We start from the raw sequence: 16,529 nt of genomic DNA on the forward strand, positions 1-16,529 counted from the left end.
GCCATGTACTAAAGTTAATATATTCCTTTCATTAAAAATACAACCCCTCAGGTGACTAATCCAATGGGCCTCTCGTTCCACTTCGTCTTTTGTCCACGAAGCATTGGGTAATGATTCAGCATGTAATCATTAGTTACTGATCATACACTGTATATTTGGAATTATAGCTGAAAAGGATTTAATGAACTTAAATTTTGTGAAATAACAAAGGACCCAAGTTTGGTTTAACTGACTAACAAGGAATCCATTGCTACACAAACAACCTGTTCAGCAGAAACCACAACACAATACATGTATCACACAAACTCAATTCAGTGGTAAAGAAAACAAAAGTCTTGATATGCATCAAATTTATTGGCATTTCAATTATTCACACATGACTGATTTTGTAAATGTTTGATGAGATTCAACTCAGATTATATATATATATATATATTCACTTGTAACAGAGGGATCATGGTATCTGGTACATTAATACTGACCCATAATTTGAAAACCAGCACAAACTACCGAGAGAGAAACACAATGCTTCCAGGAGAGCGCCTTTCCCAGTTAAGATAAAATATTTCTCTATAACATACTTTCATGAGAACATAGATGTTGTCTTTAGCACTTCAAATTGGAAAGATTCCTAGAAAAATGGTTTGTACACAAATTTTCACAGCCTGGAATTCTGGGATATTGATCCTATAAACTGATATGGCTTCATATTATGCTGAGCAAATGACGAATGAAATTGATCGTTCCTTTGTCTTCTCCTCGGAGGATCATCGCATGTAGACCAGCATAAGACTAGGGTTTTCTAAATATGACTTCCACAAGTTGGAGAAGCGGGCCATTGTTGCGCCCTCTATGATCCGGTGATCAGCGGACCAACTCACACACATGAGCTGTTTTTTGATGATGTTGCCCTGGTCATCAAAACGAGGTAAAGTCTAAAAGATCAAAACAACAGAGTACAGGAATCGGCATGTAAAGGCCACCAGAATAAATGATATGGTTTTCTTTAAAAACTAAGTTAAATGGAGAGAAAAAAATTCTTGACACTAGGATGATAAATTCTTTTGATGTGTATCTATTTATCAATTAATCTAAAGATATAAAGTACCAGAAGTTATGTTGATTCTCACAAAGAAAAGATTAGCAAAAGATGTAGAACTATTATATCTGTATATCAGATCCCAAATATCAAATTCTTTTACTTTTAATATTAAGAACTGTGAAAACCAAACAAATATTTAATTTTCAGGGTACATTTTTCATTTGAACAACTTTATAAAATAGCCTACCGTATGTAATATAAATTGTAGAATTTTGTTAAGTTGGTCTTATCATGTGCATGTCTCTACAGCTTTGTAGTAGCTTTTTTGGAATTTTTGTTAGAGTAAAAGATTGATCATTCTGTATTTTGTGAGAACATGGAATTTTTGTTAGAGTAAAAGATTGATCATTCTGTATTTTGTGAGGACATGGAATTTTTGTTAGAGTAAAAGATTGATCATTCTGTATTTTGTGAGGACATGGAATTTTTGTTAGAGTAAAAGATTGATCATTCTGTACATGTATTTTGTGAGGACTAACCTGAAGCTTTCCGAAGGCTCCAATGGCCACCTCCGGTGGTAATATCACAGGTCTAGCATACGTTCCTCCTATCTGTAAAACACAGATAGAAACCCAAGAAATGAACACAGAAAGCTTTATATATATAACTCTAAATGGTCTGACACTCCAAAGTTCAATGGTGCAGGGTAGAGTAACGTTTGTGACGTCATGTTATTATGACGTCATGTTTGTTTTGAGTGCAACTCTGAGCAAGCTCCAAGAATACTCAAAAAATCTTGAGCATGTACTCCATTTAAGCATGAGAATAATTTTGTAAAAGTTTTATAACCTTTGCTTTTGAGTATGAGTAGGATTTAGAGCATGGAGTTTGAGTTTGAGTATGAAAATGTGGTCAAAAAAGTTTTATAACTTTTATAACAGGCACGAGAGATTTAAGATTTACATGGACGATAGCAAGGGCATGGTATTGTGAGAACGGCAAAACACTTCGACCAAACATGCTGTAATATTCATTATCATTAAATTTTATTATTTGTAATGTACATGTAATAAATTCCTGGGGGGAGGGGGTAATGCTATAATGCAAACCATTCTATGCGATTTCGCGTTCGAAAATTTTGTGTTTATTAACATGACTACTAAATGGTAATGAAATAAGTGTTTATTATCAAACTATTTTGCATTGATATTTTGGTGAAACAACACACGGTTGGTAGTCTGTACCGAAACACTGTGTGCATTCAGTTTTGCAAACCAACGGACTTTGGCGTGTCACTCCATCGCACTTTGGTGTGCAACACTTTGGCATATTATTGAGTACCATTGGACTTTGGTGCATTTGTCTCACACCATCACACTTTGGCGTGTCACACCATCGCAATTTGGCGTATGAGTGTGAACCATCGCATGTCACACCATCGGGGTTTGGCGCAGACCATCACACTTTGGCGTGACCATTGCACTTTAGAGTCCCGTCGCACTTTGGAGTCCTACATATCTCTTATATATATATATATACTAACCAAAACACACAATGTATACAGGGACAAATATTGAGTTCCTCCCCATCACACTGCAGTAACCAAATAACCAGATTTTCCAGTCTACAGGTAGGAGAGATAAGATGAGTTCCACCAGATTTTGAAAGTTAAAACATGCAATACTTGCCTACCCCACCCCTACCCCCTAAACTCAAGACTTGGGTACATCAGGGAATAAATACATGGACAAGAAGATTTCAACAAGTACTCTTTCTAAACAAAACATGTATATGACCTTTGAACTCTGTTATACTCACCACTCCAATATTTGACAAAGAGAATGTGCCTCCTGTCATCTCAGCATTGGTCAGTTTTCCTGCTGCCCCCTGGGATTGAAGGCGATTGAGCTCTATAGCGATGTCGTAAATACTCAGGGATTGGACGTTCTTTACACTGGGGACTACCAAACCTTCCGGCGTATCCATGGCAATCCCAATATTATGTGCTGCCTGCAGAATTTAAATTTAAGTCAAGTAAATGAATTACAATCCCTTGAGCAAAAACATATAAATTTAAGAACTTTCCCCAAAACTTCTACAGAAGATTTTATATACATGTATATACATTTATTTTTTTTTACCTTATATGTAATATTTTCACAGTCTGTATCCACAATAGAGTTTAGGATAGGAAATTCTGACAAAGCTAATGATACAGCCTGCAAACAAAAACAACAAAGATAAAAATAGTCAAACAAATGATCAGAGGTCAAACATGGTAAAATTCAGGTCAAACATGTAGTCAGATTCAGGTCACATAGAGTCAGATTCAGGTCACATAGAGTCAGATTCAGGTCACATGTAGTCAGATTCAGGTCACATAGAGTCAGATTCAGGTCACATAGAGTCAGATTCAGGTCACATGTAGTCAGATTCAGGTCACATAGAGTCAGATTCAGGTCACATGTAGTCAGATTCAGGTCACATGTAGTCAGATTCAGGTCACATAGAGTCAGATTCAGGTCACATAGAGTCAGATTCAGGTCAAATGTGGTCAAATTCTGGTCAAACACAGTAAGTCTGATTAAGGAGGAACAACTTATCGTCATTCTACTGGACTTCCTTTCAAGACACAAATGCATGACTAAGCATCAGCCATATATTCTTTGAACTTTTAAAGTTTGTTACCTGTATCTGACTAATTCTGAGAAACTGAATTTCTGTATGTCACAAATTCGCATTCCACAGAGGTTTTATTTCTTCTCTGTGACCTTTTACTAAAACTTTGAATTTTCACTAAATGTTTACGTCATGTTTAAGTAAATTCTAACTTTTAACCAGTCACAAACTGATGGGCATATGTTAATTTTGAGCCCTGTATTTAAGGTAACATTGTCAATATCAGTCAAACTGGTCAAAAGAATCAATTATTTTATATTACAATAATTTCCAAAATATTACACTCCTTTAAACTGTTTTTATTACAGCAAAATATTTTCTAATTTTACAGATTTAATAAATGTGTCATGGAACTAAGTACATACCTTAATGATGACAGGCATGTACGAGAAGCGGATCTCAGACTTGTCCATGACACTTCTTATGTCATTACGGAGATCTACGAGTTTGGTCATATCGACTTCGTCGTTGTAGCCGAATGTCGGAATGTGTGCAGCCTCGGTCATTGTTTTCACCATGGCTTTTCGGATTCCCCTGATCACCTCCGTTCGATCGGTTCCTAAAGCGACAGTCTCCCTTTTGACTGGTGAGGGTACAGGAGAGGGCTTCTGGACTGGGGGTGACGTTGATGGAGCCTTTTTCTCCACTGCAATTCAACAAAAGCAACTTTAATATTTATGTACACATACTTAGGACACATAAACTTTCTTGCAAGTGTTTTTTTATCATACAAATTTTCATGGAATTTGAAAACAGATATGTTGGGGAAAAGTGCATATTTTTAAACTGAATTCCTCACTGCAAACATTGAGCATATTGCAGACATGATTTAATTGTTACTTCATTTGTATTTCTCAGAGATTGATACATGGAAAGAAAAGATGACAGATAATAAATTGTATCATTTCTGACATCAAAATATTTTCATGGGTTGGTCACAAAAGCATACCTGGCTTTGGAGGTTGTGTTGTCTGCTGGCCTTTGATGTAATTTAAGATGTCTTCTTTTAAAACCCGGCCATCTTTACCAGAACTGGGTACCTGTTTAAGGTCGATCTGTCAAAACAAATGATCAAAAAATTTACATATTGTTAACTTAATCAGTCAAAACATAGAATAGAAAGGCTTGGAGCTAAATAAGATATCTAGACAAAGTATAGATGAATTAAAATGAGAAATTGTGACACCAAACTGCTTATGATCCATCTATAATACTGAAACACATATCAAATATCATTCTTAATGCTTAACATAATTTAGAAACTGGCAAAATACACCATCTGTGTTTGTTACACCTAGATCTCTACATGCCAGTTACTGGGAGAAATTTTTCTTTTCATGGGTCAAAAATTATGAAGTAAAACTACTGTAGAATCACTCTGTATTAAGGTCAATAAATATTGTAGATTCATTTTGTATTAAAAGTCAAATTTTCATCTGAGAAAATGAAGCACTTTAATTCATGGGGATTCATGTAATTGATGAGATGCTATCCCTGTTGTTTGTTTTTGTTTGTGGATATTAAAATCCATACCTTAAACTAAGTTCTTTACATCAATATGGTTACACGGAGTCTTGATTGTGAGTCACTTTTTTCTGCTTGATTTGAATTTGTAAGTAACCACAAAAACAATAAGTACCCCAAAAAACTGAATAGTCCACGATTTTATTTTATCTACCTTGTTTTCCATGGCTATTCTCCTGACAGCAGGTGTGGCCAAGACATTCTGACCTTTCAACTTGTGACCTATGAACTCATCCTCTGATGAAGACGTGTCAGTATCACCCGACTCCGAACTTGAACTTGAACTGGCTGAAAATGAAAAAAGGTTGTATATAAAAAGTAAACGCTGATAATTTGTTGCTATCAATCTCTCACTGTCAGTATTGTTTGTTCGTCTGCTTTCTTCCTTACTGCAAATTTTTATGAAACTTCAAACATCTATGTTTAATGTATAGACCCACATAGGTGCCATGACAATTTGATGTTGATCTCACACAAATTCCACACAATAATTTCACAGAATTCCACATAATGAATCGATTAGACAAATTCTGGTGTGCAGTCTCACCCTTAATTAACAGTAGAAAGTAAGTTTGAGTACATTAAAATCCATGTAACTAAAATTTGTGAAATATAGGGCACTGCAAATCATTTATATTGCTTGAGACACTTTATATTTTGCTTTGTCTGATTTCTCAGTAAGACATCATAACGAATGTTACCTTATGGCAACAACAAACATAAATGAATCATCAATATTGCCTCTAAAAATGAATTACATTACATAGATATTTAAAAATACTGTTCAATTACATTTTATAGATATCTAATAATAATGTTAAAAATCATGTTTCATAGATATCTACAAATATTGTTAAAGTTCATTTTATAGATATCTAAATATATTATTAAATTGCATTTTATAGATATCTACAAATATTGTTAAAGTACATTTTATAGATATCTAAATATATTATTAAATTGCATTTTATAGATATCTACAAATATTGTTAAAGTACATTTTATAGATATCTAAATATATTATTAAATTGCATTTTATAGATATCTACAAATATTGTTAAAGTACATTTTATAGATATCAAAATATATTATTAAATTGCATTTTATAGATATCTACAAATATTGTTAAAGTTCATTTTATAGATATCTAAATATATTATTAAATTGCATTTTATAGATATCTACAAATATTGTTAAAGTACATTTTATAGATATCTAAATACATGCATATATTAAATTGCATTTTATAGATATCTACAAATATTGTTAAAGTACATTTTATAGATATCTACAAATATTGCTGAATTACACTAGATCAATATCTGATTACTAACATGAAGATCCATCGCTGACTTCGATGTCTACTAGTGGCTGTCCAACTAGGGCAATATCATCAACTTCATAGTAGATTCGCCGGACATATCCATCGTATCGACTTGTGATTGTCACTGAAGCTTTGTCACTCTGGACCTCGCAGATATTATCGAACTGATTGACATGATCCCCGACAGTCACAAACCTGAAGCAGGCCAATATAAAAGTAAACATAAGGTAACAAGGAAATCTACTGTATCACAAACCTGAAGCAGGCTAATATAAAAGTAAACGTAATGTAACAAGTAAATCTATCACAAACCTGAAGCAGGCCAATACAAAAGAAAACGTAACGCAAAATGTAAATCTATCCTGCTTGCAGAATCTCTTGTATGAAATTAATACAAATAAATTTATTTAGATCATAATTTAATCAATACATCATCATGATGAAACTGAACAATTTCATAGCTACAAATAGTTTTGGAACGGAAAAACAACCAATCTAATTAAAATCAGATCCTAAAATACGCTCACAATCGCTACAATAGGATCTGACATAACCCCATAGGTCATGTCTGCATGACCTTTCGCTTGGAATATTCATGAGAAGAACTATCAGCCAGTCAGATTGCGCCATACAGACAATGATGGCTATTTAGGCGGTTCCCGGCAACTCGTAAATAAGTTGCAGTAATCTCTCTCACGAAGTTTATTCCACATATTTATAAAATTGTAAATTCTCACATAAGAAATTTTAAACTTTCTCAATAATGCCTAATCTATTCCGTTCATACAAACAACAAAACGAACGATATAAAATACACCCAAATGAAATTAATTGTGAATTGCGATTCATGCATAAATAGGGATGGGTACAATTTGAATAGTTTTCAAGATGGTTGACTTGATTAACACGAGGAATACAACGCCAGTCGACGTAAACAGTGCATTGTGATGTCACATCTAGCGACGATGTGTTTTCTTTCAAACCAAACAATTGCAGCCATTTTCCTTGAATTGTGAACACCAACAATTTCAAAGGCGACACGCTATTTGGCTAACATAAAGTTCACATGATTCCTAGTGGGGTTATGTCAGATCTTCTTACACAGAGTATACAATGCGGATCTAAGAAGTATGATTTCAATTAAATTGGAAAAACAGGTCTATGAGCCTCACTGTTCACCTGATAGCTGCACTTTCACATGTAAAATACTTTAAATTCCTATTGTAATCTAAAATCTAAATGTATTCATTTATAATTTTTAAAGAAAATGGGGTCTAGTTAAACAAAAACAATAGTACATGTACAGTATAATTTATCAGACCTAGCACACTTTATCAGACTGTAATATTTTCTATACTTTGAAATAAAGAAAACAAACCAACATGAATGACTTGCACTTGGTAGTTTTACTTCGACAACACCTGAACCAAAACCACTTTATACTTGTATTACATGATTGCTGGAGAAAAATCCATGTAAAAGTTAGTGATAAAACGATTGTTACCGACAATCAATTGAATTGATCGTATTTGGCTCGTGCGGGGAAGAGCCAGAGTGGACTCCACATTGAAAAGTGGGAATTCAGTGACACCAGCTAGTGTGTATGCTGCACATATCCATAAAACTAAATAGAAATAACCCCAAATTAATAAACGTTTATTAACTACATGTAAATACCGATTATATAGATCATTGATCGATACAATTCTTCCGATTTTTCAGCACTACTAACATTTATTTTATTCATTTTCTTTTCATTAGTGTCCTTATGCTACCACCATAACCCTGGGGCCATGCTGTGACCATAAAAGCATACAAAAGTCCCTAGATTACTGTTTTTAAGTGGTAATATTTTGTTCCAGTTTTTTTCTTCTCCAGATCAAGTTTTCTAGTATTAGAATGTCATTTTCAGTTATTTTTAATATAATAATGAAAAGAATCTGAATATAACAACTGTTACATGGATTTTTCTCCAGCAATCATGTAAAACAAGTATTAACTGGTTTTGGTTCAGCTGCTATAATATAAATGTAGCCCCATTCTAGCTCTGAAGTCATTTCTTTTAAAACAAAACGTAATCTACTAACACCACACGAGGATTCTTCCATATTGATTTGACAAACTATCTGTACCCTTGTGATTCTAAGAAATTTCCATATATTTTTAGGAAAACCTTTGAACCTCTATTGAGGCCCTACCCTAGAACCCTGGATTGTGGTTTGAAGAGACCTTAATTCTTTATTTTTAGAAGCTTTCATGCAAGATTTGTTTTGAGTGAAATTTAGAAGATTTGGAGGTGCTTTTCCACCATATTTTCATTACTTTTTAAAAAAAAAATTCATCTCCCTTTGGAATGGAGACTAGTTCAATATGAACCCTCTTTACCAAAGACTGATTCCTGCTTAGCTTGGTTGAAATTGGCAAAGTGGTTCTAAAGTCTAGGAAAAGGTGTAAAACAAAGTTTACAAATGACATGCTGCTAGATGACAAACACACAAACGCTGATCAGAAAAGCTCTGACACTTGAGATTTCAGCTCGAGTAAGCTAATAAATATTGATCTAATGAAAATTTTCACATATGCTTTAAACGCCTCTAGTTTAGAAGATTTCCTGAAATTGACCAAACTGAGCTACAATCAGTATAATACTGACCATTCCTTGATGTGGACCTCTCTAATGCCCTCCCCAATGTCCGATAGGTTGAACTGTTCAATGTTTCCAAACACCACTGTCAAATAAAAAACATGAACTTTATGATTATCTGTCCATGGTCAATATCGGGATCCAGTTATTGTAATTAGATTATCTGCCCAAGGTCAATATCGGGATCCAGTTATTGTAATTAGATTATCTGCCCATGGTCAATATCGGGATCCACGAACTCTCATACCCAACGCTCCAACGTTGCTTGACAATGTCTCACATAATGAATGGTAATGCTATGCATTACTGCAAGAACAGGACAGATGGGCTCGAAAATTCTAAATTCAAAAGGGGCATAACGCCCAGAAAAATTATTGAATCAGAATTTCCTGAGAATATGCACATCTACACAGTGTGTCCTTATTAACTACAAAGTTTCACAAAATTCTGTTGAGCGGTCTCAGAGGAGTTGCGCTGACAAGAAAGGGATTGACGGGTCAAAAACATTATACCCTCAGCAACTTTGTTGCGTGGGGTATAATTAGATTATCCGCCCACGGTTATCACAAAAATATTGATGATGTTAGGAATTCAAATTAAATAAATGTTTATTCGGTATATACATACATACAAATATACATACATAGATACCAAGGATAACCCATGATATTTCCAATGGGGTCCTTTGATGCACGGATGTTTGTGCTAGAGGGTCATTTATGTGGGAGGAAACCAGAGTACCCGGAGGAAACTCATGTATCCGAGCGGGCGACCACCATACCCTCTCACATACAACCACTGCCTATCATGGGGATCGAACTCGGGTCACAGCGGTGAGAAGCGAGAGTGCTAGAGCGCTACCTCTGTGCTACCCGGACATCAAAATGACAAAAAGTACGATATCAGAGTTCTGAGTGACTTTTACAATATAGTTTAGTATTGTGCATGTTTTGTATGCATCTTTAAATATCCACTCGAATTACAGACCTTGAAAAGCAATTAATAAGAACCATACATTATTTGGGGTGGGTGGGGGGGGGGGGGGGGGGGGTGGGGGGTGGGGGGTGGTGTTTACATTCAATGTGCACAAGATGAAATGTTATGCCCCATCTGTGGCAGAGTCTATTTGTGGCAAATTCAACTTTTAATTAACCTTGACCATTCGGTTTGAAATTTAGTGTGAGATCTTCATCCTGTATATTCAAAAGTTATGACAAAGATAAAACATGTTAACGTTGCAGGAGAAACAGACGGACAAAAAGCAGGCCTCGATCCTTGATCTTAGAGGCATAACTTGATAAGCTTATCTTGGACATCCCTCTTATAAAATCCTGTATGTCATTCTTATTGAAATGACCTTGAACACCCCTCTTATAAAATCCTGTATGTCATTCTTATTGAAGTGACCTTGAACACCCCTCTTATAAAATCCTGTATGTCATTCTTATTGAAATGACCTTGAACACCCCTCTTATAAAATCCTGTATGTCATTCTTATTGAAATGACCTTGAACACCCCTCTTATAAAATCCTGTATGTCATTCTTATTGAAGTGACCTTGAACACTCCTCTTATAAAATCCTGTATGTCATTCTCATTGAAATGACCTTAAACACCCCTCTAATAAAATCCTGTATGTCATTCTTATTGAAGTGACCTTGAACATCCCTCTTATAAAATCCTGTATGTCATTCTTATTGAAGTGACCTTGAACATCCCTCTTATAAAATCCTGTATGTCATTCTTATTGAAGTGACCTTGAACACCCCTCTTATAAAATCCTGTATGTCATTCTTATTGAAGTGACCTTGAACATCCCTCTTATAAAATCCTGTATGTCATTCTTATTGAAGTGACCTTGAACACCCCTCTTATAAAATCCTGTATGTCATTCTTATTGAAATGACCTTGAACATCCCTCTTATAAAATCCTGTATGTCATTCTTATTGAAGTGACCTTGAACATCCCTCTTATAAAATCCTGTATGTCATTCTTATTGAAGTGACCTTGAACATCCCTCTTTTAAAATCCTGTATGTCATTCTTATTGAAATGACCTTGCACATTTCTATAATAGAATCCTGATTATCATGGTACAACTTTATAACCTGAGACAGCAATACCTAAACTGGAATGGAACTGCCTGGCATTCCATGTCGATTGCTCATGTTTTGGTCGAGCCCACTTTCTGTTTACTACAGTTCTAAGTTGTCTCCCTTGAACCTGTCAAGAAAATGAAAGTATAGTAGCATGGGAACTCCTTTTCATTACAGTTTGGACATTTTTTTTAATCAAAAAATGGTATACACACAAATATAACAAGGACACTGACACAAACAGGTAATATAATTTCTGGGGACTAGCAAAATTCTACCTAGCCAAAATTCAAAGAAATGAACAATTACACAAGAAATGCAGAGCACTTATGAGAAAATGCAATAATACATGCCCTGCCAAAGATCATTTCTTTAAACATAAAAAGTAGACTAATGATTACAGGGTTTTTTTAAGGTCTTGAATTCAAGGGCCAGGGCCTTTCCAATTGGGAAAAATAGCGACATTTGCTTGAAATTGGGGAAAATGTTTCATGCAAAGAAATAAGGAAAAACCCAATTCAGAGTGCTTTAAGGTATAATTGGGCTCCTTCTGACTTTCATTTTGGTCAAAGCTTACCTCATTCCAATAAGCAGAGGTCAAAAAATTAGGTTTACTTAAGAATTTTGAAGCAAAAGTTGTAATCTGTGGGCCTGTGAAGAAGATTTATGAACGATTTGGCTACTCTGCTTGATTTGTTTTCATTGTTTGGGAATTTCAAAGCAAAAATTGGGAAAAATACCTGCATTTTAGCATTTGGAATGGGGCCTTATTTCGGCCCCCTACAGACCCTAAAAAAATCCCTGGATTAAAGCAACATTATGCCAGCATGTGATAATTAAATCTTGGATACATGTTAACTGCACATGAAGTATACCTGAAAAATTCTCATTATCAAATCATGAAATAACTATTGCTTTACACACAAGAAGAGATTTACTCGGAATCAGCAATCTGCATTTTTTTTCTTCCTTTGATTCCTTGCACAGTTGCGAAGGTTTGAAATGTCTCCAACCTGTTTAACTAGAAATTACTACTTATATTGAGTTCAGCAACCAGTGCAAAGCATTGGTTCATACTGCAAGCTCCAATGCGGAAAAAGTCAGAACTGTAACCAAAAAAAAAGTCACAATTCTAGAAGTCCCTCATCAAAAATGGCTGAGTTCTCTCAAAGTCACATCTCCTAGATCTCAGGTTATGAATTTCAATTTCATCCTAAGCACACCAGAATATCAGTAAAACTGATAAATGCTCCCTGACAAGTATGTAACCAATGAACTACTTGTGGTCATACGAAGAATTACTTGATAAAGACACATTTCTACTTGTAAAGAAAATGTTTAGTGCTCAAACATGTAAACTTGTAAAGGAAACATTTTAAAGTGCTCAAACATGTAAACTTGTAAAGGAAACATGTTTCTAAAAGTTTGTTCAGCAAATGATTAGTGCTCAGACTTATGATTGCAGGCTTCTAAATAAAAAAAAATTGAAATGGAAGCCTTTATGCATACACAAGCAATTATTTTGAGTGACCTTGACCTTTCAAAACTGTCTTATACAAGCCAAAAGATGAGTGACCTTCACCTGTCAAAAATGACCTTGAGTGACCTTTGTTTAAAAAAGTTATTCACACAAAGATTAACAACTGTTGAAATAAAAAAAAAATTCAAATACAAAGTACTTGTTCTGGGTGACCTTGACCTTTACAAAATGACCTTTATCCACAGGTCATACACACAATGATGAATAACTGCTGAAGTATTGTTGAAACAAGGTTTTATCAGTATATACAGATATTTACTGTTTTCTTTTAAATCAAATATCCTATGTTCGGCATACATATATGCGTGGGGTATCATGGAAGGTCATAATACAACTTATGGGCAGCTTAAGTACAAAGTGCCTATTTGTATGCACTTAGAAATGTAAAATACTACATGCTACTTCATCATTTTAATTTTGGACCCCTAAAAAATACATGGGGGTGGAACCCACTAGGCACTTCAATTCCATGTGGAAAAGTTCTGGATCCGCTCAAATATCTGTAGTTGCGCTTGCTCTAACGGTATCTCTGTCAATATTGAGCATATTATTCAACTGTGAGAGCAATTTGCACAACAATAGGTTCTGAATAAACTCGGATTTAATTAAAGGTGATGTCGTACCTGGATATCTTCAGTTTAAACTTTATATTTGACAAACTAAATAATAAACTCTCTGCATATCTAATATTTAGTATATCGCTGTTTTGTCTCTTGCATAATTTTTATAAATAGTCAAACAAATAGCATATTTGTTCAGCATCTGCAACCATGTCACTTTCCCAAACTTACAATGCATCGACCTTGTTGAATACATTTTCTGTACAATCTCCTTGAAACTAGAGAGGATGCCATTGATGTAGTCTCGTTCAACCAGACGCTCGGAGATTTACGGTTGAGCGTCTGGTTGATCGAGACTTACGAAAGCCGATAGGTGCTAGAATATAGTTAACTAGCGGCCGCTACTTATTCTATCTGGTGGCTGCCAATTAAAAAACGCTTTAGTTCGTACTGCTGAGTGATTATTTATTAAAGATCTAGAATAGTACGCAGACATGTAGTATCGGTTGTTTTTTTTTTTTTTTAAGTATAGGGACAGTTGGGTGAGAAATTGTCTTCTACAAGCAGAAAAGTATGGAGCGCCAAATTAACATAAACTCAAATAATTGAAGAAATCCTCAATTATTTGAAGATATCATTAATTCATTTGATGCGCGCAACAATTTAATTAAAGATATCTTCAAATAATTATTGATATCTTCAATTCTGAATTATTGCGCGCATTAATTGTTCCCTTTAAAAGAATTGATGGCGCATTAATTCCTTATACAAAAACATTGTAAATAATTAAAGATATCCTCAATTGAATTAAAGAGATCATCAAATTATTTAGGCTATATCGAGCTCTAAATTAATTATTGCGAGCAATATTTCTACGAAATTGATGCTCTCATCAATTGAATTGAAGAGAACAATAATTGAATTGCTTCCATTAATTGAATTGATGCGCGCATCAATTGAATTGAAGAGGACAATAATTGAATTAATGCGAGCATGAAATCAATTATTGCTCTCATTAATTGAATTGAAGCGCGCATTAATTCAATTTATGAGAGCAATAATTCAATTGATGAGATTAATAATTGAATTGAAGCGCGCATTAATTCATTTGATGAGAGCAATAACTGATTTAATGCGTGCATTAATTCAGTTAAAGAGAGCAATAATTGAATTGATGATATCTTGAAATAATTGAAGGTATCTTCAATTATTTGAGTTTATGTTAATTTGGCGCGCCATAGAAAAGGAACCTTAAAAAACCTTCTCTTTTGCCCAAACTTCATACTCCAAAATTGGAGGGAGGGGTGCTCCGTTCGTCCTTCAATTCATCAGTTCATCCATTATTACATTTCTACCATTAATTACTACATGTACCACCAAAATAGTGGGATGGAGGCCAATCCTCCAAATATGTCTTATTTTACATGTATGTGAAAATACCCAAGTTTGCATGTGAAAATCACAGGCACCTGAAGTGTGGATAGCTTGTATAGATCTTATGTACATACCACCACCCTCTTCTAGAATGAAATCAATTGTATACAGAACCAATAATTTATCTAAAATGTTCTTTCCCCACCCATCATCCCCATAAGTCGTTCTGAATAGTCAGTTTCTACCTTCTGTAAGCTTTTGAGATGACCACTTGTGAGATACTAATGTATGGATGCGACTATTCAGAACGACTTATGAGGGTGATCGGTGGGGAAATAACATATTTTGGATAAATTACTGGTTCTGTATAGGAATAATTTCATTCTAGATGGGGGTATGCACATAAGATCTATACAAGCTATCCACGTTTTTGAACAGGTGCCTGTGGTGAAAATAACGGAAAATAAACGTTATCAAAAAAGTGGAGGGGCAGTCTGATTAAAACCAGCCCCCCTTCTCCTATCGTCGTCACGACGATAGGAGAAAGGGAGCTGGTTTTAATCAGACTGGTGGAGGGGCAACCCCCAGTAGTTCTACGTGCATGTTACGTTGGTATATTTTTAAGTACACTTGAAGATTTTCTCGTGCGCGAATCTGTCAACATTTGATATCATGAATATCTAAATAACTATGTAAATTAACACCACAATCGACAAACAATAATATTGAGAGAGAGAGAGAGAGAGAGAGAGAGAGAGGTTGAACAACTGACGGCCGCCAGATAAATTAAGTGGCGGCCGCCAGTTGATCTATATATAGTGACCGCCAGATAAAGTGGCGACCGCTAAATAAATCAACTGGCGATAGACAGATAAGTGAAAGGTGAATATAACGAACAGTTATCAATCTCATAACTCTTATAAGCAATATAAAATAAAGAGTTTGGCAAACACGGACCCCTGGATATACCAGAGGTGGGATCAAGTGCCTAAGGGGGGGGGGGGGGTAAGCATCCCCTGTCGACCGGTCACACCCGCCGTGAGCCCTTTATCTTGATCAGGCAAACGGAGTTATCGGTAGTCAAAATCAGTGTACCAAGAACGACCTAACAATCGATATGAAAGAAATCAGATAGCACTTGACCCAATGATAGGTTGTATTGGCAAACTAACTAGATTGTTATAACGACCATAGAATTTACGAAATGCTGACTTTAAAAGAGACTGTTAATTTGAAACCCCTGCACCATCAACTTGTTTGTCAGTAGCCTGACTCGACTAAAAAACTGATCATACGCAGAACAAGTTCTTGCGTATCGAATCAGTTGAGAGATATAAACACCATATGCAAGTGATAATGGAATATTGCTGCATAAATATTGGAAGTTGACGATGGAGAAGCTAAAATCACCCCGTTTATCATAAAGTTTAGTTATTAGTTTGCCGTTGATATATATTTTTAATAAAATATCTAAGTATGAAGCAGAAGCGGACGACTCTGTGGCGTCTTTTATTTCGAGTTCACAGGGATATATGCATCAAATCGACATATGAATGAAAATGATTATTGTTAATAGATAAAACGTCGTCGATATATCTAAATGTAGAATTGAAGGCCAGCAGCAAGATACTTTTTCTTTTCACGTAGATTTTAAAAATAAATTCTGCTTCATAAGAATATAAAAACAGGTCAGTTAACAAAGGAGCATAATTCGTGCCCATGGAAATTCCAACAGACTGTTGGAAG

The 16,529-nt window shown here is 34.9% G+C and overlaps 1 protein-coding gene across 1 annotated transcript; it reads right to left on the bottom strand.

The window, feature by feature from the left end:
• Positions 1 to 335: 335 nt before the first annotated feature.
• Positions 336 to 13,780, bottom strand: LOC125671513 (lipoamide acyltransferase component of branched-chain alpha-keto acid dehydrogenase complex, mitochondrial-like). The gene is made up of 11 exons (XM_048907283.2): positions 13,641 to 13,780; positions 11,337 to 11,436; positions 9,223 to 9,298; positions 6,580 to 6,764; positions 5,400 to 5,533; positions 4,671 to 4,776; positions 4,087 to 4,367; positions 3,184 to 3,261; positions 2,861 to 3,052; positions 1,582 to 1,653; positions 336 to 935 (listed from the first exon to the last, which is right to left on the bottom strand). Exons 1-11 carry the CDS (start codon positions 13,701 to 13,703, stop codon positions 768 to 770), a joined length of 1,455 nt encoding a protein of 484 aa, XP_048763240.2. The 5' UTR covers positions 13,704 to 13,780; the 3' UTR covers positions 336 to 767.
• Positions 13,781 to 16,529: the final 2,749 nt, after the last annotated feature.

The sequence above is a fragment of the Ostrea edulis genome, chromosome 4, assembly GCF_947568905.1.
Source record: "Ostrea edulis chromosome 4, xbOstEdul1.1, whole genome shotgun sequence".
Taxonomy (NCBI): Eukaryota; Metazoa; Mollusca; class Bivalvia; order Ostreida; family Ostreidae; genus Ostrea; species Ostrea edulis.